This window comes from Syngnathus acus, chromosome 12, assembly GCF_901709675.1.
Source record: "Syngnathus acus chromosome 12, fSynAcu1.2, whole genome shotgun sequence".
Lineage (NCBI taxonomy): Eukaryota > Metazoa > Chordata > Actinopteri > Syngnathiformes > Syngnathidae > Syngnathus > Syngnathus acus.
The window spans coordinates 1711095-1734192 of NC_051097.1; the positions used below are offsets into that span (position 1 = coordinate 1711095).

Here is a 23098-nt window from a genome sequence, read left to right on the forward strand (position 1 = left end):
AGTCACGGGGTCACCCATGTCTCGACGGGGGGTATGGTAAAACAAGTTGAAGCTATTTATACGGCATACGGATTTGCGGGTTTTTCACAGCAATTTTGTAGGGCATGTTTGATCTGTGCTAAACATAATCCACAAGGTAACTTAAGACCTCGGAGAGGGAAGTTCCCGACTCCAATATATCCGTTTCAGACAATACATATGGATTATATCCAATTAAATAAAAGCGAAGGAAAGGAATATTGTTTGGTCATAATAGATGCGTTTTCTAAATGGGTAGAAATTTTTCCTACCAAACATGCTGATGCACTCACAGTGGCAAAAGCCTTATGCAAAGATATCATTCCAAGATATGGTATTCCAGAAACAATTTATAGTGACAATGGTCAACATTTTGTTAATCAGGTAGTACAGAACATTGGGAAAATGTTCCACATAAATATAAAAAATCATTGCTCATACCATCCGCAGTCTGCAGGTCTGGTTGAGAGATTTAACGGAACTATAAAAAACAGGCTAAAGAAATGTATGGAAGAAACCAAACGGCCATGGACTCAGTGTTTAGACTTGGTCAAAATGTACATTAATATAACAAGTACAACAGGGCTAACTCCCTACGAAATCGTTTTTGGAAGACCTTATAGGCTTCCTCAGTTTAAAAATATATGGGACATTCCTGAAGAAGAAGAATTATACTAAAACAGCTGGAGTGAGGATCACGAGTGTGCTCCTCACTGATATAGATAGCTATTTCATGGCCTCCACAGGAATAAGTGGTCAGACGAACAACTGGCTTCTTATGATTGAACAAGCCGCAAAGATGGCTAACACCAGTTGCGTCGTGTGTATGGGACCAAGACCCCTTTTAAAAATTATACCTGCAAACGTTGTTCCAAAGTGTGCTGTTGTTTTAATGTTGAACTCATCCATACCACCTACTCATGATTGTTTTATATGGGATAGGATTTATCCAGTTACTCCCATGACGAAAAATAAACCCCTTTTTTCTTCCACTGTAGCTAAGGGTACTTACACGTGCATCAAGCTGCCTGGTACCGGTGTGAAGCTGGGTGCTCTAGCTGCACCAATGTGTGCTTCCCTGATAGATGTTACCGCCCCTTTTTTGCCCATTGCTCGTAGTGATATTTGGTTTTGGTGTAATAGTAGCAAACTTTATGATGGGTTGCCTTTGAATAGCTCTGGAGTTTGCGCTTTGCTTCCTGTTCAATTGATACCCATGACTCCTTATGATCTGGGATCTTTTGTTAAGTCTATGGTACCCAAATTCTGGTTAAGAACGAAGCGAAGCGCTGAATGGCAGGGCGCGACAGATCCAACGTACATAGATGCCATTGGTGTTCCTAGAGGAGTACCGGATGAGTATAAGCTGGTGAATCAGATGGCAGCTGGTTTTGAATCTGCCCTGTGTTGGTGGTGCACTCTTAACAAAAATGTCGACAGGATCAATTACATCCATTACAACGTGCAGAGGCTTGGAAATTGGACCGAGGCGGGTTTTAAGGCGGTCCACTCCCAACTGGCCGCTACTTCCCTAATGGCTTTCCAAAACCGAATGGCCCTTGACATGCTACTCTCAAAAGAGGGCGGCGTCTGCGCCATGTTTGGGGAGCAATGCTGCACGTTTATTCCAAATAATACTGCCGCTGATGGAAGCCTGTCCCAGGCTCTTGAGGGCCTGAGGACCTTGAATGGCAAAATGAAGGAACACAGTGTAGTGAACACGGAGGTTTGGAACAACTGGCTAAATGTGTTCGGAAAATACCGTACCCTGGTTTCCTCGGTCCTAGTCTCCCTTGCCGTTTTTTCTGCTGTTTTGACCTTGTGTGGATGTTGTTGTATTCCGTGTCTCCGGTCTCTAATTAACAGATTAATTACAACTGCTATCTCTCCAGCAGCTGAGACTTTTCCGTTGCTCCAAGGGGACGACTTTGTGACTGACGAGGGTTGTCTTTCTAGCAATGGCTCCATCTTTGAAGCTTCTGTGGTAAACTTGTCCCAATTGTTTCCCGACTCTGACATTGAATATTAAGGCTCAATCTCCTCCCGAGTGTAAATTTGTTCTTATGAATTGTGATCCTACGGCCGAAAATCTTTTTGAAGTGGCCGCTTTTAGGTGATAAGATGGTCTCTGAGAACTTATGATAAACAGGAGGGAATTGTTAGAAAAATGTATATATATGTTATCATGCGTTCTCTAATCGATGCTTTACTGCAATATTACTGCAATATATGCTTGCTGTTTGGCCTTGCTGTACCACAGAAGAGAGAGGTTACAGCTGGGTCCGACAGGTCGCAGCGGACAACTCAGCAAAATGAAGACATCTACCAAGACAGTTCCTTTTTAACAAAGACCCTTTTGATCTGATCAACAACATGCCTCATCGCTATCTTGCACCCCCCAATGAACCTGCAAGTGATCACTCATGTTTCCTGATTTCATCACAGACACAAAGAATGGTTGCTGATCACTCATACTCCTCATCATACTGTTCCTTTTTTAATATGTAACACCTTGTGATTTTTCTTCTTACGAGACAAAGCCCACGTGCTATTCCCCTCCCCTTTAGGGGCTTTATCTCATTTTGTGGGTAGGGCCAATCCAAATAAAAAGCGCAGGAGTGCGTACAGATATTTAGTGTAGTGAGATTGTTGTAAGCGGTCTGTACTGCACTCCTCGCGAGAAAAGAACTAATATTCCGTCTCACTTGTGGTTTGTTTGCTGATGCTTTTCTCTTAATAGTTATTCAGTCAGTGAATTAAACCTGACACGCTCCCTGCTCCGATCGCGGCGGCGCGGATGTGGCTTCCAATACCTGGTGGATTGGGAGGGCTATGACGACGCCCACCGCTCCTGGGTTCCGAGCCGCTGGATTCTCGACCGTTCGCTCATCTCAGAGTTCCATCGCTGTCACCCGGACCAACCGGGCCCTCGGCGCGGGCGCCCGAGGAGGGTCGTGGGGCCCGGGGGAGAGGGCCCGGGACGGCCTTGTCCGCTGGTGCCGGAGTCTTCTGCCCCCGCGTCCGTCAATCCTGCGTCCGGCGAGGAGTCGGACGTTTCAACGGAGTACTAACCGCCCCGCCTGGTCGTCCGGGGGGTTGCCTTCCTCTGCCTTCTGGGTTTTTTTTGTGTTGTAGTGCTCTGGGGACGTCGGGAGCCGTCCCTTGTGGGGGGGGTTCTGTCACGTACTGGCGCCACCTGTGACAGGACCACGCCCTCCCCTATCAGCGGAATCGCCGCCACCTGCCACAGGCTCACGGACAGCGCTATATCAACGCCGCCAGCGCAGACCCGAGTGTCAGTCTGTCCCGTGATGTTGCTTCGCTCTCCGGTCCACGAGAAACTGACTTCCTTGAAAGATTCGAAGATCCAGCAGAATAGCCTGTATTCCCCAGCCAGATCGCCGCTCCAGCGCCAGCTCCAGCTACTCCCACCTTACCCCCACCCGCAATAAAGTCTCTGTCGCTACGCACTTGGCTGGACTGTCCGATCCCTTACAAGATTGTGTGGTCCACAGCCACAGTTGATGAGGATCAAAGGTTCCCACTGGATTTCATAGAAAATGCATTTTTGACCCACTTATGGAAACTTGGGGTAGTAATACAAAAACTACAATTTCTGAAAATATATACCGTTTTTTTCCGTGTATAATGCGCCCCCATGTATAATACGCACCCTAAAAATGGCATGTTGATGCTGGAAAAAAGCCTGTACCCATGTATAATACGCACCCAATTTATTTTATTTATTTTTTTTTTTTTTTTTTAAGTCCCAATGATCGTCACACACGCAGGGAGGCAATGGGTCCCATTTTTATAGTCTTTGGTATGGTCTTAACTAGGCTGGATGTATTTTTTTTTTGTTGGCGTTGATTTCTCCGACTGCCCGTAAAGGCACCACCGCGATCAGATGAAAAGAGAGGAAAGTGACGTGCGGACATGTGAAAAAGGCGGCTCTGTATGGGAGAGACGTTGAAGAGGAATAAAAACACCCTTGGAAACCAAAACTTGCCCCTCGTCGTGACTCGGAGCCGCAACAAATGTTTCGGATTTGTGTAGGGTACATTGTGACAGCAAACGAGCAGGTGATCGAGCAAGCGTCTGATACGAGAGCATTGCGTTCGTATGGAGCGTGTTTGAAGTGAACAGCAGAGACGAAAGGAACATGGCAAAGTGTTGTGAAATAAAATATTACCTGTAATACGCATTTTGTTATTTGCTGATTGTATTAAACTATCACATTCATTGTCAGTCAAGAAGAGAAGAGGACTATTATCCCTTCTTTGACGAAATGACCAGAGCACAGTACAAACACACTATTGTCGGTCAGTCCTGTTGTTGGTTTTGTTGTACCATGATTTTCTTAAAAAAAAAAAAAAAAAAAAAGAAAAAAATTAAAAAAAAAACAAATTAAAAAAAATTTGTACCCATGTATAATGCGCACCCCAGATTTTAGGACAATAAATTAGTTAAATTTTGCGCATTATAAAAAACGGTAATAGGTAAGTTAAAAATGTCAATAGCATGATGTCAAATACATGTTTTTTGAGGAATTTCTGGAATATGAAATAACAGTTTTCAATTACAAAGATATTTTAAAAAACCAACCTCACCGGGTCATTTTTGACCCACTCATGCATCTAAGGGTATAAGTTAGATGCTTAGCTTTTGTGCCGATACGGTATGAATAATAATTGCATTCGGTAAGGTATGATTTCCTAATAAACTGTACAAAAAGATGTGTGTGTGTGTCTGTATACGTGTGTGTGCGTGTGTGCGTGTGTTTGCGTGCGCGCGCGTACGTTTGTGTGTGTACTTACTGAGTGGTAGATGTGAAGCTCCTGAAGTATGCAGACGACACCACGCTCATCGGACTGATCCGGGACGGTGACGAGACTGCGTACAGACAAGAGGTGGAGCAGCTGGTCCACTGGTGCAGCCAAAACCACCTAGAGCTGAACCCGCTCAAGACCGTGGAGATGACAGTGGACTTCAGCCAAGACCCTTCACCACTTTCCCCCTCACTATCCGCAGTAATACTATTCTCTCCACAAACACCTTCAAGTTCCTGGGAACCACAATCTCTCGGGACCTGAAATGGACCGGCCACATAGTCTCTGTCCGGAAGAAGGCCCAGCAGAGGCTGTACTTCCTGAGACAGCTCAAGAAGTTCAACCTGCCGCGGGAGCTGCTGAAGACCTTCTACACTGCCATCATCCAGTCTGTCATCTGCACCTCCATCACTGTCTGGTTTGGATCGGCCTCCAAACAAGACAAGCACAGACTGCAACGGACAATCAGGACTGCAGAAAAGATAATTGGAATCAACCTCCCATCTATCCAAGACTTGTACCTGTCCAGGACTAGGAAACGTGCAAGTAACATCTCTACAGACCCTTCTCACCCAGGTTGCAGTCTGTTTGAACTACTCCCCTCTGGACGGCGTTATAGAGCTCTGTACGCCAAAACCAGCAGACACAGAAACAGCTTCTTCCCCCAGGCTGTCGCTCACATCACTCTTAGAGTCTCAGAGTCATTGCTGTGCAATAACATCCTGCTCTCCAAACCTTTTTTTGAATTGTCTACACTATTGTACTATGTGTCCTCTCTGCATCCATTGCAGCCTGGTCATCCTGGAAGAGCGATCCTCCCATCTGTGGTCTCTTCTCAAGGTTTCTCATTTCCCCTAGTTGGAGTTTTGAGTTTTTCCTTGCCCTCCTGGGAGTTTAAGATCAGAGTTTAAGATCAAGGGATGTTTGAGAATATTTGTCATTTTTCACACATCCTGAGTGTTGTTAGTCACCTAAATGTTGAACAGAGGCTGTGATGTACCAAAGTCAAATTCCTTGTTTGGCACGCTCAAACATGGCGAATAAAAATTCTTGAATCTTAAATCTTAACTGGTCTGATGTGCATGAAGCATGTTCTCCTTCTTCTTCTTTTCCTTTTGGCTTTTCCCCTCAGGGTCAGCATCTTCATCTCTGCCACCTCCAGCTCTGCCTTCTGTCCTTTCCCCAGTGCTACTGTATCTAAACCATACAGCATCGCTGGTCTTGTACACCTTTCCCTTCATTTTTGCTGATATTCTTTTATCACACATCACCCCTGACACTTTTCTCCACCCATTCCACCCTGCTTGGATGCGCTTCTTCACCTCTTTTCCACACTCTCCGTTGCTCTGGACTGTTGACCCTAAGTACTTAAAATCCTCTACCTTTTGGAGCTCTTCTCCCCGTAGCCTCACCATTCCACTTGGATCCCACTCATGCAACATGCAAGCATGTTCTCTCTCTACATTATTCTTGTTAATATTCTTAAATACTCAATATAATTTACAGCAAATGTTTTTTTAAACTGTGTTTCAAAGGAGGTTGTTGCTGAGTTTAAAGAGTTTGAAGTTCATTTGCTGAATTTGTAATTCTTGTATTCTGACCATGGGCTCTGATTTTGAGTGTCGAGCACAGGCGAGACTTTGTTTTGGTGTTTTACCCAGCTTGACGTAGTTTAAAATGGGTGTTTTGCACCATTGTGGGCGTGAACATAACTGGCTTGACCGCCAAAACAAGCCTGTGGATAGTCCTGATGCATTCAGTCTTTTTATTTTTTATTTCACTTCTTTTGAAGTAGCGACACCACCTTTGTATCAACAACTGTCAACTGCTGATTAACAGGCTGTTAAAGGAATCCTTTAAAATCTTCTAGGTCAATAATTACTATCAAGGAAAAACCCAAGACTACAAGCTTCCCTGTCATCTTAGATTGCAATAAGCTTTAATCAGTACTGTAACAGTCATTAGTTAACATCAGGTGAACAGTACATGTGTGATTGGCGAATGGAAACAGAGGGATGCAAGAGGTGAGTTTATATACAGTACACAGTACCATTAGGTTTGTACACCCTTTGAATGTGTTGTAGTTTGTTAATTAATAAAATGTTCATGAGTTATTTTAATCAAAGGAATATTTTATGAATTATATTGCATATCACATCCCACACTGGAGATGATCTGTTGTGGGGCAAAATATTTTTTTAATTTCAGAGCAAAACAATAAAATGTGCCGAAAAACAAAAACTCAAAAGGTGTACAAACATTTCTCCAGGACTGTGTGTGTCCATGGCTTGCAAAAGTTAAATAAAGCAGCAAAGTGTGTGATCTGGTGCTGACACAAAAAGATTCACAACTGTTTTTGACTGCGATGCCATCAGGGACAGAAAACAAGTAAGTTTTAAACAAACACACTCGTAAAAAAACACACAATTTATACTGTGCTGGGCCAGTGTCAAATAATGCACATACAATATATGTACATCCCCACATACAGTGGGGAGAACAAGTATTTGATACATTGCTGATTTTTCAGGTTTTCCCACTTGCAAAGCATGTAGAAGTCTTTAATCTCTATCATAGGTTCAACTGTGAGTGATGGACTCTAAAACAAAAATCCAGAAAATCACATTGCATGATTTTTAAATAATTAATTTCCATTTTATTGCAGGAAACAAGTATTTGATACATCAGAAAAACAGAACTTAATATTTGGTGCAGAAACCTTTGTTTGTAATTACAGGGATCAGACGTTTCCTGTAGTTCTTGACCAGGTTTGCACACACTGCAGCAGGGATTTTGGTCCACTACTCCATACAGATCTCCTCCGCAGCCTTCAGGTTTTGGGGCTGTCGCTGGGCCACACGGAATTTAAGCTCCCTCCAATGATTCTCTATTGGATTCAGTTCTGGAGACTGGCTAGGCCACTCCAGGACCTTGAGATGTTTCCTACGGAGCCACTCCTTAGTTGCCCTGGCTGTGTATTTTGGGTCGTTGTCATGCTGGAAGACCCAGCCGCGACCCATCTTCAATGCTCTTACTGAGGGAAGGAGGTTGTTGGCCAAGATCGCTCAATACATGGCCCCATCCATCTGTCTACGGTGCAGTCGTCCTGTTCCCTTTGCAGAAAAGCATCCCCAAAGAATGATGTTTCCACCGCCATGCTTCATAGTTGGGATGGTGTTCTTGGGGTTGTACTCATCATTCTTCTTCCTCCAAACACGACGAGTGGAGTTTCAACCAAAAAGTTCTATTTTTGTCTCATCAGACCACATGACCTTCTCCCATTCCTCCTCTGGATCATACAGATGGTCATTTGCAAACTTCAGAAGGGCCTTGACATGCGTTGGCTTGAGCAATGGCACCTTGCGTGCACTGCAGGATTTTAATCCTTGACAGCGTAGTGTATTACTAATGGTTTTCTTTGAGACTGTGGTCCCAGCTCTATTCAGGTCATTGACCAGGTCCTGCCGTGTAGTTCTGGGCTCATTCCACACATTCCTCATGATCATTGATGCCCCACAAGGTGAGATCTTGCATGGCGCCCCAGACCGAGGAAGACCGAGGGTCGCGGCTGGATTTTCCGGCCGGACAATGACCCAAAACACACAGCCAGGCCAACTAAGGAGTGGCTCCGTAGGAAACATCTCAAGGTCCTAGAGTGGCCTAGCCAGTCTCCAGACCTGAATCCAATAGAGAATCTTTGGAGGGAGCTTAATGTCCGTGTGGCCCAGCGACAGCCCCGAAACCTGAAGGCTCTGGAGGAGATCTGTCTGGAGGAGTGGGCCAAAATCCCTGCTGCGGTCTGTGCAAACCTGGTCAAGAACTACAGGAAACGTCTGATCTTTGTAATTGCAAACAAAGGTTTCTGCACCAAATATTAAGTTCTGTTTTTCTGATGTATCAAATACTTATTTCCTGCAATAAAATGGAAATTAATTGTTTAAAAATCATACAATGTGATTTTCTGGATTTTTGTTTTAGATTCCATCACTCACAGTTGAAGAGTGCCTATGATAGAAATTACAGAGTTCTACATGCTTTGCAAGAGGGAAAATCTGAAAAATCAGCAGCGTATCAAATACTTGTTCTCCCCACTGTATATGCAAGCAAAGCGTCAAGTACTAAACAGATGTAAAGTGGTTTTCCACATAAATACGCCTAACTTATCTCTAGCATGTAAAATTGGTCCAATCTGACCTGTTCAATTCGTACTATGAAATTTCACTGTCATATCTGTCTTTACTGTGTAGAATGACGGGGTGTTATCACAATATTTGATAAGTGCAACGAGTTTAAAGCTCAGCTGAGGCTCAAGTGAGGATTCAGCAATCTGATTTAAATTGGTAATTTTTAGAAGCAGTGTTGAAAATGGATGGATGGACGGATTGTAGCAAATATATTATATATACTTTGAGACACACTACAAGGCGTGGTTCTTTACTGCTCATGCTGCAAATGCGTCCAAATAGTCACAAGTAACTAGTATGTCGTTCTCAACACCGATTGGCTGTTGCCGATGCGATGCTGGCAAACAAAAAGGTCTGACAGCCCTAAATAGTGACTGATGATAACAAATTCACTTGGCTTGAATTGACGGATTTACGATAACGAATGGGTAACTCTGTTGCGAATGACGCACCGGCAAAATTTACTGATGCGCCCACCTCTGGTTTATCACCAGTAAAGTGTTAAATGCTCAATTATGTCAGTAATAATTTATACTATCTAGTTTTATTACAAATTCATTTATTTTGATTATTATCTGTTTGAGGATGAACAGGCTTTTTTAACACACAACATTCAAGCAGTGGTTAGTTGAATTCTGTATAGTGTAGCACAAAACCTTTAAACATCTTTGGGGGAATCAATTTAAAAACACAATTATTAAATGACACGATTAAATAGACAAAGTATCTAAAACAAATAGAACAGATGTGGTTTGTCATGTTAATTTTACAGTAGTCCCAGGAGTCATATCAAAACAAAGATCACACATTAAACAAGTTTTATAGATGACATTAGGCAGTAAAACTGGCATGATTGTAATTTAAAGCTGATACACTGTGATATGTGCATGTATCAGCTGTAATAAATACAGTAAGTAAACCAGTTATTGCTAAGATATCATTCACATTTTGACCCCCATTATCTCAATACAGTGCGAGTACTAAAAGGCTTCTCTTCAACGTTACTTTTTCAGTGCAGGGTTTAATCCCAGTTAATAAGAGAGCACAATTATCAGGCCGTCTTATTAAAGAACTGTTTCTCATCTGAGCGCACAGAAACTGAGCTGGAAATAGCACCCATATCCCACTACCAGTGTGAAAGACGTCTAAATGATGTCATCTTCTGTGCCTTTAAGTTTTATTTCTAGTGAACATGCGCTCTCCCCGCAGGGTGAGGTGCTGCAGTTGGTACTGTAACACCTCTGTGTCTGATGACTCTTTGATAGTGATTTTGTCAAGGTTAAGGTAGTCCAAAGACTTGGACTGGGTCCTCTTCCCTTTAAGCCGACACAGGGGCAGCGGTGCGTGCACACCCCTGCCATGTTCTCCTGTAGTCATAGACCTGAGGAAGGTGTCACTCGAGCTGGGCATGCGCCGCCTTCTCCGACCATTAGCAGCAGGAATGTCGTAAGGCTGGTAGTAGCGATTTTTGGCCTTAAAGATCCTTGACGACCGATGGATTCCCACATCTAAAGATTTAGCGACACTCGTCTGGATGGGACTGGCCACAGCCTCTGATAACAAACTCTTTTCAGGGGAGTTTTCCGACCATTTGTGGGCCAGTTTGAGCAGCTCCTCACCAGTTGTGAAGCCCACTAGATAGTTTGAGTCCATGTGGAGGATCTGGTATCCTGCTACAGTACCTCTGATGGGGGAGCATGGCGTGCTGGCGCAACGAGGTCTTTCTGCTTCCGCTTTCAACGTAGCTTTGATCTCAGCTGAAGGTAGAATGGAAACATGAGCCCTCGACACTCCACTGAGATCCACTTCCATGGTTAGAGACCTGTAATATTGGATGAAAGAGAAACAAAAAAAATTGACATTCAGGAAACTAGACTGCGGGTAATTTTACATGAGAACGGCAATGAAAAAATGGAACATTCCTGCAGCTTTGTCAAAGTGTCGTAGTTGTAGTGTAGTAAGGGTTTGGTATTTAATATTCGAATTTAGATACCATACATAAATATCATTACAATATTGGAACTGGCACCAACAACACGTTTCTCCAGAATTAATCCATCCATCCATCCATCCATCCATCCATCCATCCATCCATCCATCCATCCATTTTCTGTACCGCTTAGTCCCCACGGGGGTCGCGGGTGTGCTGGAGCCTATCCCAGCCGTCATCGGGCAGTAGGCGGGGGACACCCTGAACCGGTTGCCAGCCAATCGCAGGGCACACAGAGACATACAAACATTCGCACTCGCACTCACACCTAGGGACAATTTGGAGTGCTCAATCGGCCTACCAAGCATGTTTTTGGGATGTGGGAGGAAACCGCAGTGCCCGGAGAAAACCCACGCGGGCCCGGGGAGAACATGCAAACTCCACACAGGGAAGAATCGAACCCGCACCCTCCTAACTGTGAGGCGGACGTGCTACCCAGTGCGCCACCGAGCCGCCTCCAGAATTAATAACGTTTAAAATTTTTGGTTCTCAATTTCAATGCAGAGTAATGAGATTTTACTAGACCTGCAATTATATAATATATAAAAACGTACATTGACATGTTTTTGCATATTACTGAAATTGATTGTAGGTTTTTAAAATAAATGACTGAACATTGAAAAATCAAACTGCCCCTTTTTTAACCTGTGTAACCACAGATGACATTTTTGGTTAGTGTTGTGATGTGAGAGCTTTTCAATATATGTGCTTGCAACACTGCATTAGACGACAGATGTTGTCCCCAAATTGCATATAGACTAGGCTGCATTATTGTGTGTATAATGGCATTTGTGTGTAAAATATATATTAACCAGCTCACCCACACTTCTTTTCTTCTGGTTTAGCCTTGTAATATAACGCTAAGAAATTCAGTTGAATTGACCATAAACAAAAATAGTGATCTGTTAAGGTCAAGAACTTGATATAAAAGCAGTCAGCACCCGGTGGGCTGTTGGCATTGCTGCACTGCCACGGTTACATTGTTGAAAACCAGCCTAAACCAGAGGGGGAGAGAGAGAAGGGCTACTCACTGCAGAGGCAAGCAATGGCGCGGCGACGTCGGCAATTGGACAGGGGCAAACCCGTCAAAATAGAAGACCATACAATTTAATGACTAGACTTCAATAATAATCATTGTGTAAATTACACCAGAACACAGTACCATTAGATCCGATTGCAGGGCGACACAACACGTTTATTGTTGTACGTACTGTCGGACAAATATATGGCCTGGTGAACGAATCGGTGAAGCCGCAGAACATAAAAATCATACCAAACCTGGCGAATTATCAATAACCGCTACGCATTGATGGGTTTGTAAATGTAATTATGTAATGCAAGTGCAGTGTAGAATAAGAGCGGAACCGGATTTAAGCACGTTTCACGATAGCAATAAACTCAATTCCTCTCATTTTAGTTATTTGATCTTCTTCCTAATTCACAGTGTCATACGTGAGCAAAAGAGACGCGACAAACTGACAAAAAAAAAAAAATGAAAAAAATTAAGCACAAACCTGTTTGACAGCAGCAAGTAGGATTCAGCCTCTCCCTCTCTCTGGCCTTCGCTCCCGCAGTCACCCGCAACAGGAGGAGCACTTCCTGTTTGGATTCGTCACAACAAAGCTCCAAACGTGAGGAAGAAAATGCTGGGAGTCGATCCTTTACAGTGTAAATAACGCATGTTATAAGTGTAAAGTTTCCACTAATAACATGCGTACAGATGATATAAATAATGAAATAATGTATACGGTGAGTGCGAGTGCGGATAGATGTTCGTCTCTGTGTGCCCGGCGAGTGCGGATAGATGTTCGTCTCTGTGTGCCCGGCGATGGATGGATGGATGGATGGATGGAAGGGTGGACGGACGGACGGACGGGCGGGCGGATGGATGGATGGATGGATTCCCCTGTTTGCTTTGAAAGATATATGGTTTGGCACGTCCGTCAGCACTAATTTGTTTGCTGGTGCCAGATGTATCTCTACTTGTGGCAAGAGGAAGCTGAACGCTGATCGGGCCTTTTCAGTCGCCGTGCCAAAATTGTGGAATGCTCTCCCTTGAACATCAGACAGGCCAATTGACTTTCTGTTTTTGAGTCACTGCTGAAAACTCATTTATTCTCACCGACTTTTAAATCGGCTTAAGTTGTCTCTTGTTATGTTTCATTTTTATGTCTCCTTTTATTGTTTTTGTCCATTTGTGCTTTTTCCCTTCCGTTTGTGAACAGCACTTTGGTCATCTGTGTTGTTTCCAAAGTGCTATCTACATAAAGTTGGATTGGATGCGTCAGTACTCACCTGCAATAAAGCTTTAACAACACTGGTCGGTTCCTTGTGTATGCCTTCAAAAGTGGTCAAGGTTTCAACTTTGGGTAATGTCGAAGGTGGCCTCTAGTGTGAGTTTTGCCGGTTAGGTTTTGAAGTGATGCTTCATCATTTTCATCCGGTGTAGCTATTCAAATGTGACACTTTGGTAGCTTTTGGCGCCACCCTGTGGCATCTCTTGGCAATTACAGTACAGTGTAAAGCACAGGTGTCAAACTCAAGGCCCGGGGGCCGGAAACGGCCCGCCACATCGTTTTATGTGGCCCACGAAGACAAATTGTGCATCAAATTCGTGTCATTTCTAGAAATGGAAATTGTCTTCGCTTTTAATAACATCTTTTTTTTTTATATTTGACCAGTTTTTACTCGTCTGATTTGAAAACGAGTTATTTGTTAGTTTGTTTTGTAGCTTTTACTGTATATAATATGAGGTGCTCATACATTTATTTGGGTTGACAATCATAATGGCCCTCCGAAAGAAGCTATGACTACAATGCGGCCCGTGAAAAAAATGAGTTTGAGCATTACACTGTAATGCTTTTTAAGGGGGCTCAATTATTGCAGATGTTCTATTTAATTCACGGAAGGGTTCACTTCCTATCTAATAGAGTGGGTTCACTCAACATTTTGTGCCAATTTTCTGATGGTTTGGCCTTTTTAAAGGTATGCGTTGTCTCAAGAACAGTGTTTTGTGTTTGGTATGTCTGACTACTGCAGTGCTTCTCAATTATTTTCTGTTACGCCCCCCCTAGCAAGAAGAAAACTATTCGCGCCCCCCACTCCCCACCGTGACTATCCATCTCTGCATAACATTTTATCCTTATTAACATTAAAGAAAAAAAGAAAGACATATGGTCAAACTTACAAAGAATAACTTTATCAAATCGTGTTTTAAGTCTGCAACAGAAAAGATTTTAAGTGCATCAATGCCTGAAATTAAGAATAAATAAATCCTTGTTTGAACTGTAAACATGTTTGACCAACTAATTGTACCATTGCAAAATTAAATCAAATCAATAAAAAATATTTAATAATTATAATAACTAATAAACTACAAAAACTAAAAAAATAATAACTTATTTATATTCAGAAGTAACAATGAGAGCGCCACTGCCGCCTACTGTAGTAAATGCGCAATTACACTTTATTCTAGTACTGCCAAAAAAAAAGCCTGTTCCCCAGGGTCACACGCGCCCCCCCAGGTATTGCACCGCGCCCCCCTTGGGGGGCGCGCCCCACTATTTGAGAAGCACTGGACTACTGCAACAATATAGGCCTATCCTTTGAGCTGATACATTATTGAGGCCTGTCTGTCCTTGTGCTCATCCCCCCAAAACACCACTTAGGACAGCAAGGGGGGTTATCCTAAAGTTAGGACAATTTATTTAAGATTTTTCGAAGTTAGGATGCTTCTGTAATACACTTTTCTTATCTTGAAATAGCAAACCAAGTTAGGAAACGCTGTTCTGTAACACGCTTTTCGGTCCAAAAGTGCCATTGCCACGGCAACTAGACAGATAAGATTCTCAAGTTAGGATGTTTCTGTCATACGCCCCGTAGAACAGAGTGTTGAAAGTTTTCTGTCGCCTTGCAGCCACGTCCACTGCCCACTAAAGACGGCATTTCTTGAGTGCCCGCCTGATCTCGGCCGAGTTGGCCACGTGGACGAAGCGGACAGGTTCTACGATGATCCGCTTCTGTGGCTCGGACTTCCTTTCCACAGGCGCAGTCACAGCCGACGCACTTGGTTCTCTTTAACGTCTTGGAGAAGGTAAACGTGGCGTTGCATCTGTCGGCTTATAGAAAGCTCAAGCGGACAAATGACCCAATGCATTTCATATTGTAGGAGATCTCTCTGTTTCTGCGGGACAATAACTACAAGAAAATGGCCGACTTATTTCACACTCATGTTCCTGAGGGTAAAGTTGGAAGAAGAATCTATATTTATGAAAGACACTGACCACCGTGGGAACATCTCGGCGACTATGTCTGATATTCGGCTGGAGGTCATGTTCTGTTTTTCCTGGCTGTTTTTTTGGGGGGATTTTTGGGTGGACTTGGCAAGGAAGGACACATGCGCCTAGGAGCAATTGGTAATAGGGCTATCACTACCAAATTGTTTTAGAATGTATTACGAGATCGAATATTTCATTATTTCCAATAATCAGTTAAATTGTTATTTTCCATTGAATTTGGTATTTTTTAGTGGTACTCTGAGTATGCACTGAATGTCACGTTTGTTTATTTGAACGCTACTGTTATGTTATTTAATACTGTATGGCTATTCTGGTCCACACTCCTAACCGATAGGTGGCGATAATTTTGTTCTTTGCCAACCGCCGAAAGTTTGCACAGTGTTTTTATAATTTCGGCTACTATAATTTTATAACCGCGAAAAAGGGAATCTTGTTCAAATTACAGCCGTGTGTCAGAAAACAGGAAATCAAGTGACATATTTCTCCCGGTTAGGATGTACGAATGCATTTCCTGTCTTGCAGGAAACTGTTAAGTAGAACTCAATTTCATTCAGAAAGATGCTTTTTATTTGGAAACTTTCGGCTGATCCGTCTAAAGCAGGGGTCACCAAACTACGGCCCGCGGGCCGGATACGGCCCACGGGACCGTTTAATCCGGCCCGCCAACCCTGAACAAATTGTATTATTAAACTTTTTTTTTTTGGTCATTTTGCCTGCAATGACTGCGTTTCCCCAGTAGATGGGGAAGCGCTCGCCTGCGCATTTACTACCGGAAGCCGTGTCAGAAAGCTCGGTGCACACTCACAAGTGCGTGTACGTACGTACTCAGTAGTACGGACATGGCGCACTCGCGCTCTATTTGTATCAGTCCCGAATTTAGAGCGTGGGCTGTGACGACAGCATTCTTGTAATTCGCGCGCTGAGCTTTCAGATGCAGTTTTGCGCTAAAGCCACCCACAAACCTTCCCCTGGAATCCTTCCATTAAAATGAGTCGCCCAAGGAAAAGCAAGGTGGACACAGTGCCGAGCGTTTAAAAGAGAGTGGCCAATTTGGCTCGACGTACGCGACGTGACGTTCAGCCACATGAACGTCAACATCAAACCGTCACAGATCGAGGTAAACGGACCAACACCTCGGATCTCGCCTAAGAATTGCCACAACAGATTTTACTCCAGACTATGACGCACTAGCAAACTTTAACAAAAAAGACAGCGGTGTCTACAAGCCTACTGGAACCTACAAAAGGATTATAAGGAAGGAACACAAGAACTTTAAGAGACTGCTCATATGTGTCAGAGAGATTCTGCTCTGACAACTGAGCTGAACTTTTATCTGTTAAGATTGTGCATGGCACAACAGAAAGTTAATGTTCCATGGCTTCTTTTTCTATGAGGAACCCAGAGAGAGTTATTTAGTTATTATTTATTTCCTGTTTTTTCTGTGAAGAACTCAGAGAGGGCTATTTAGTTATTTATTTCATTAATAGTGTTATTATTTGTTTCCTGACTTTTTTTCTGTAAAGAACCTGGAAAGGGTTATTAAATAACCGTTATTTGGTTATATGTGGCTTTCTGGAAAACAATACATTTTTTAAGCTCCCCTACGATCGTCACACTTTTTCTGTTACAAACTGACACCGGCCCCCCATCAGAGAAGGGAAAAGTTATGTGGCCCTCACAGGAAAAAGTTTGGGGACCCCTGGTCTAAAGGAAAGAATGAATGGGGTCGTGTATCGTGAGATTTTGAGTGAAAACCAACTTCCATGGATGCCCTTGCATTGAAGATGAAACGTGGCTGGGTCTTTCAGCATGACAATGATGCCAAACACACCCCCTGGGCAACAAAGGAGTGGCTTCGTAAGAAGCATTTCAAGGTCTTGGAGTGGCCTAGCCAGTCTCCAGATCTCAACCCTATAGAAAATCGTTTGAGGGAGTTGAAAGTCCGTGTTGCCCAGCGACAGCTCTCGAGGAGATCTGCATGGAGGAATGGGCCAAAATACCAGCAACGGTGTGTGAAAACCTTGTGAAGACTTACAGAAAATGTTTGACCTCTGTCATTGCCAACAAAGAGTATATAACAAAGTATTAATATGAACTTTTGTTATTGACCAAATACTCATTTTCCACCATAATTCGCAAATAAATTCCCTAAAAATCAGACAATGTGATTTTCCGGATTTTTTTTTTCCTTTTGTCTCTCATAGTTGAAGTGTACCTATAATTACAGGCATCTCTCATCTTGGAAGTGGGAGAACTTGCACAATTGGTTGCTGACTAAATACTTTTTTGCTCCACTGTGTGTATGTGTGTGTGTGTGTGTGTGTGTGTGTGTGTGTGTGTTTGAGTGTGTATGTGTGTACATACTGTATCTATCTATCGCTCTCTCTCTCTCATTCTCTCTCTCTCTCATTCTCTCTCTCTCTCCGTCCATCCATCCATCCATCCATCCATCCATCCATCCATCCATCCATCCATCCATCCATCCATCCATCCATCCATCCATCCATCCATCCATCCATCTATCTATCTATCTATCTATCTATCTATCTATCTATCTATCTATCTATCTATCTATCTATCTATCTATCTATCTATCTATCTATCCATCCATCCATCCATCCATCTATCTACAGTGCCTTGCGAAAGTATTCGGCCCCTTTGAACCTTTCAACATTTCGCCACATTTCAGGCTTCAAACATAAAGATATAAAAGTTTAATTTTTTGTCAAGAATCAACAACAAGTGGGACACAATCGTGAAGTGGAACGAAATTTATTGGATAATTTATACTTTGACACCGTAAGCCTTAGTTGAAACCTAACTTTGAAATATCGTAGGTGGCCTGGTTGGGGGCGCGAATCACCAATGGACGCACAATTGTGGTTGCAAGGCAGTCTACAATTGCCCATGTCTCAAGTAAATCTGAAGTCATTCAACCCCTGAGTTGAACCCCCCTCAGGAGTTGCATATAATCCATTTTATTAACTTTTAAATATAATTGTCGGTGCTTATTTACCGTGTTTTTCCATGCATAATGCGCCCCCATGCATAATACCCACCCTAAAAATGGCATGTCGATGCTGGAAAAAAGCCTGTACCCATGCTAATAAGCACCCAAATTTTGACTCTTACAGTGCCTTGCGAAAGTATTCGGCCCCCTTGAACTTTTCAACATTTCGCCACATTTCAGGCTTCAAACATAAAGATATAAAAATTTTATTTTTTGTCAAGAATCAACAAGTGGGACACAATCGTGAAGTGGAACGAAATTTATTGGATAATTTAAACTTTTTTAACAAATAAAAAACTGAAAAGTGGGGCGTGCAATATTATTCGGCCCCTTTACTTTCAGTGCAGCAAACTCACTCCAGAAGTTCAGTGAGGATCTTTGAATGATCCAATGTTGTCCTAAATGACTGATGATGATAAATAGAATGCACCTGTGTGTAATCAAGTCTCCATATAAATGCACCTGCTCTTTGATAGTCTCAGGGTTCTGTTTAAAGCGCAGAGAGAACCATGAAGACAAAGGAACACACCAGGCAGGTCCGAGATACTGTTGTGGAGAAGTTTAAAGCCGGATTTGGATACAAAAAGATTTCCCAAGCTTTAAACATCTCAAGGAGCACTGTGCAAGCAATTATATTGAAATGGAAGGAGTATCAGACCACTGCAAATCTACCAAGACCGGGCCGTCCCTCCAAACTTTCATCTCAAACAAGGAGAAGACTGATCAGAGATGCAGCCAAGAGGCCCATGATCACTCTGGATGAACTGCAGATAACTACAGCTGAGGTGGGAGAGTCTGTCCATAGGACAACAATCAGTCATGCACTGCACAAATCTGGCCTTTATGGAAGAGTGGCAAGAAGAAAGCCATTTCTCAAAGATATCCATAAAAAGTCTCGTTTAAAGTTTGCCACAAGCCACCTGGGAGACACACCAAACATGTGGAAGAAGGTGCTCTGGTCAGATGAAACCAAAATCGAACCTTTTGGCCACAATGCAAAACGATATGTTTGGCGTAAAAGCAACACAGCTCATCACCCTGAACACACCATCCCCACTGTCAAACATGGTGGTGGCAACATCATGGTTTGGGCCTGCTTTTCTTCAGCAGGGACAGGGAAGATGGCTAAAATTGATGGGAAGATGGATGGAGCCAAATACAGGACCATTCTGGAAGAAAACCTGTTGGAGTCTGCAAAAGACCTGAGACTGGGACGGAGATTTATCTTCCAACAGGACAATGATCCAAAACATAAAGCCAAATCTACAATGGAATTGTTCACAAATAGACGTATCCAGGTGTTAGAATGGCCAAGTCAAAGTCCAGACCTGAATCCAATCGAGAATCTGTGGAAAGAGCTGAAGACTGCTGTTCACAAACGCTCTCCATCCAACCTCACTGAGTTCGAGCTGTTTTGCAAGGAAGAATGGGCAAGAATTCCAGTCTCTCGATGTGCAAAACTGATAGAGACATACCCCAAGCGACTTGCAGCTGTGATTGCAGCAAAAGGTGGCGCTACAAAGTATTAGTGCAAGGGGGCCGAATAATATTGCACGCCCCACTTTTCAGTTTTTTATTTGTTAAAAAAGTTTAAATTATCCAATAAATTTTGTTCCACTTCACGATTGTGTCCCACTTGTTGTTGATTCTTGACAAAAAATTTAACTTTTATATCTTTATGTTTGAAGCCGGAAATGTTGAAAGGTTCAAGGGGGCCGAATACTTTCGCAAGGCACTGTATCTATCTATCTAGAATACTTTCGCAAGGCACTGTATCCATCCATCCATCCATCTATCTATCTATCTATCTATCTATCTATCTATCTATCTATCTATCTATCTATCTATCTATCTATCTATCTATCTATCTATCTATCTATCTATCTATCTATCTATCTATCTATCTATCTATCTATCTATCCATCTATCCATCCATCCATCCATCCATCCATCCATCTATCCATCCATCCATCCATCCATCCATCCATCCATCCATCCATCCATCCATCCATCTTCTATACTGCTTGTCCCCACAGGGATCGCGGGCGTGCTGGAGCCTATCCCAGCCGTCATTGGGCAGTAGGCGGGGGACACCCTGAACAGGTTGCCAGCCAATCGCAAGGTACACAGAGACGGATAACCATCTGCACTCGCACTCACACCAAGGGGCAATTTAGAGTGCTCAATCAGCCTACCATGCATGTTTTTGGAATGTGGGAGGAAACCGGAGTGTACCGTGATTTTCCATGCAAAATACGCCCCCGTGCATAATACGCACCCTAAAAATGGCATGTCGATGCTGGAAAAAAGCCTGTACCCATGTACATATAATACGCACCCAAATTTTGACTCTTACTTAAGTCCGTAAACGTAAAATTATTTCAGAAAAAAGATCATCTTTGGGAACAACCGGATGTTATTCTGCCGGTCAGTATCATTGCGCATGCGCTAGCAAACTCGATAGCGGAGAAATGTTTCGGATTTGTGTAGGGTACATTGTGACAGCAAACGAGCAGGTGATCGAGCAAGCGTCTGATACGAGAGCATTGTGTTCGTATGGAGCATGTTTGAAGTGAACAGCAGAGAAGAAAGGAACAAGGCAAAGTGTTGTGAAATAAAATATTACCTGTAATACGAATTTTGTTATTTGCTGATTGAAACTGCTAATTAAACTGTGAATTGAAACTAATAGGTAGAGAACTGAAGTCTCGCTCTTTATATAGCTGACGTGTCTTGCGCATCCGTTCTGCGCATACTGTCATGGCGGCCTCCGTATGATATCCGGTCTGCGATGGAGATTAAAAAACAAACTATATTTGACAATAACACACCATCAAGGATTGCACCATCGCATCAAACGATGTGTCGTCAATTATGAATTTTACCGACTGTGTTGGGCAGGATGGCTGAATGCGATGCGCGATTGACAACAAACAAGAAGAAAGGTGTGATTTCAAGTTTGATTTCGAGGGAGATTTTCTTCAAAAATTGTTGTACCCATGCATAATGCGCACCCCAGATTTTAGGACAATAAATTAGTTAAATTTTGCGCATTATGCATGGAAAATCACGGTATATATAAACCGTGCCGCCCGGATATTCAACATGTTGAATTTTTTTGGGGCTTGACTCCACATGGGGCCCGGCCAGGCACTGCCCGAAATGGAAACATGGTTACCCGTTTCCATGGGCTCACCACCTGTGGGAGGGCCAAAGGGGTCGGGTGCAAAGTGAGCTGGGCGGAGGCCAAAGGCGGTCCAATCCCCGGCTGTAGAAGCTGGCTCTTGGGACATGGAATGTCACCTTTCTGGCACAGAAGGAGCCCAAGCTAGTGTCCGAGGCCGAAAGGTTCCGACTAGACTTGCCTCCACACACAGTTTGGGTCTGGTACAAGCCCTCTTGAGAGGGGCTGGACTCTGGAATTGACCGCAGTGAGAGGCATCGAGCAGATGTATGCATACTTATTGTCCCCCGACTGGGCGCCTGCGCATTGGGGTTCACCCCAGTGAAAGAGAGGGTAGCCTCCCTCCGCCTTCGGGTGGAGGGGATGGGTCCTGACTGTTTGTGTCTATGCACCAAACAGCAGCTTAGAGTACCCACCCTTTTTGGAGTCCTTGGAGGAAGTGCTGGAGAGCGCTCCTTCTTTACTCCATCGTTCTGCTGGGTGACGTCAATGCTCACGTGGGCAATGACAGTGAGACCTGGAGGGGCGTGATTGGGAGGAACGACCCCCACCCACGATCAGAACCCGAGCGGCGTTCTATTATTGGACTTCTGTGCTTGACTTGGATTTTCCATAATGAACACCATGTTCAAGCATAAGGGTGTACCGGCAGGTACCGGATGGCCAAGCGGAACGCAGCATAAGCATGCTGAGGCAAAAACCCGGCCGTGGGAAGAGTTTGGTGAGGCCATGGAGAATTACTTCCGGATGACTTTGAGGGAATTCTGGTCCACCATCCGTCGTTTCAGGAGGGGGAAGCAGTGCACCGTCAACACCGTTTACAGTGGAGATGGTGTGCGGCTGACCTCGACTCGGGACGTCGTGAGTCGGTGGGGAGAATACTTCGAATACCTCCTCAATTCCACCAACACGCCTTCCATTGTGGAAGCAAGGCCTGGAGACTCTGAGGTGGACTCTCCAATCTCTGGGGTCGAAGTCTCTGAGGTAGTTAAACTCCTCGGAGGCAAGGCCCCAAGGGTGGATGAGATCCGCCCGGAGTTCTTAAAGGCTCTGGATGTTGTGGGGCTGTCCTGTAATGCGGACTCTTCACCGGTCCATCGTGGTGAAGAGAGAGCTGAGCCAAAAGGCAAAACTCTCAATTTACCGGTCGGTCTACGTTCCTACCCTCACCTATGGTCACGCGCTATGGGTTGTGATCGAAAGAACAAGATCCTGGATACAAGCGGCCGAAATGAGTTTCCTCTGCAGGGTGTCCGGGCTCTCCCTTAGAGATAGGGTGAGAAGCTCGGTCATCTGGGAGAGACTCGGAGTAGAGCCGCTGCTCCTCCACGTTGAAGGGAGCCAGATGAGGTGGCTTGGGTATCTCATCAGGATGCTTCCTGGTGTTCCGCGCATGTCCCACAGGTAGGAGACCCTATGGATGAACCAGGACGCGCTGGAGAGACTATGTCTCTCAGCTGGCCTGGGAATGCCTTGGGATCCCCCAGGATGAGCTGGACGAAGTGGTTGGGGAGAGGGAAGTCTGGGCGTCCCTCCTAAATCTGCTGCCCCCACGACCCAACCCCAGATAAGCGGAAGATGGATG

General features: G+C 43.9%; 1 protein-coding gene and 1 long non-coding RNA gene across 2 annotated transcripts; one reads left to right on the forward strand and one right to left on the reverse strand.

Annotated features, from left to right (window-relative positions):
• Window positions 1-1215: 1215 nt before the first annotated feature.
• Window positions 1216-22094, forward strand: LOC119131453. The gene is made up of 3 exons (XR_005099665.1): window positions 1216-1964; window positions 15765-15768; window positions 22083-22094. It is a non-coding gene; the product is annotated as an uncharacterized LOC119131453 (long non-coding RNA).
• macir (macrophage immunometabolism regulator) lies at window positions 9571-12798 on the reverse strand. Its single transcript, XM_037265907.1, has 2 exons — window positions 12536-12798; window positions 9571-10853 (listed from the first exon to the last, which is right to left on the reverse strand). The coding sequence occupies exon 2, from the start codon at window positions 10841-10843 to the stop codon at window positions 10202-10204; it is 642 nt and encodes a 213-aa protein (XP_037121802.1). The 5' UTR covers window positions 10844-10853; window positions 12536-12798; the 3' UTR covers window positions 9571-10201.
• Window positions 22095-23098: the final 1004 nt, after the last annotated feature.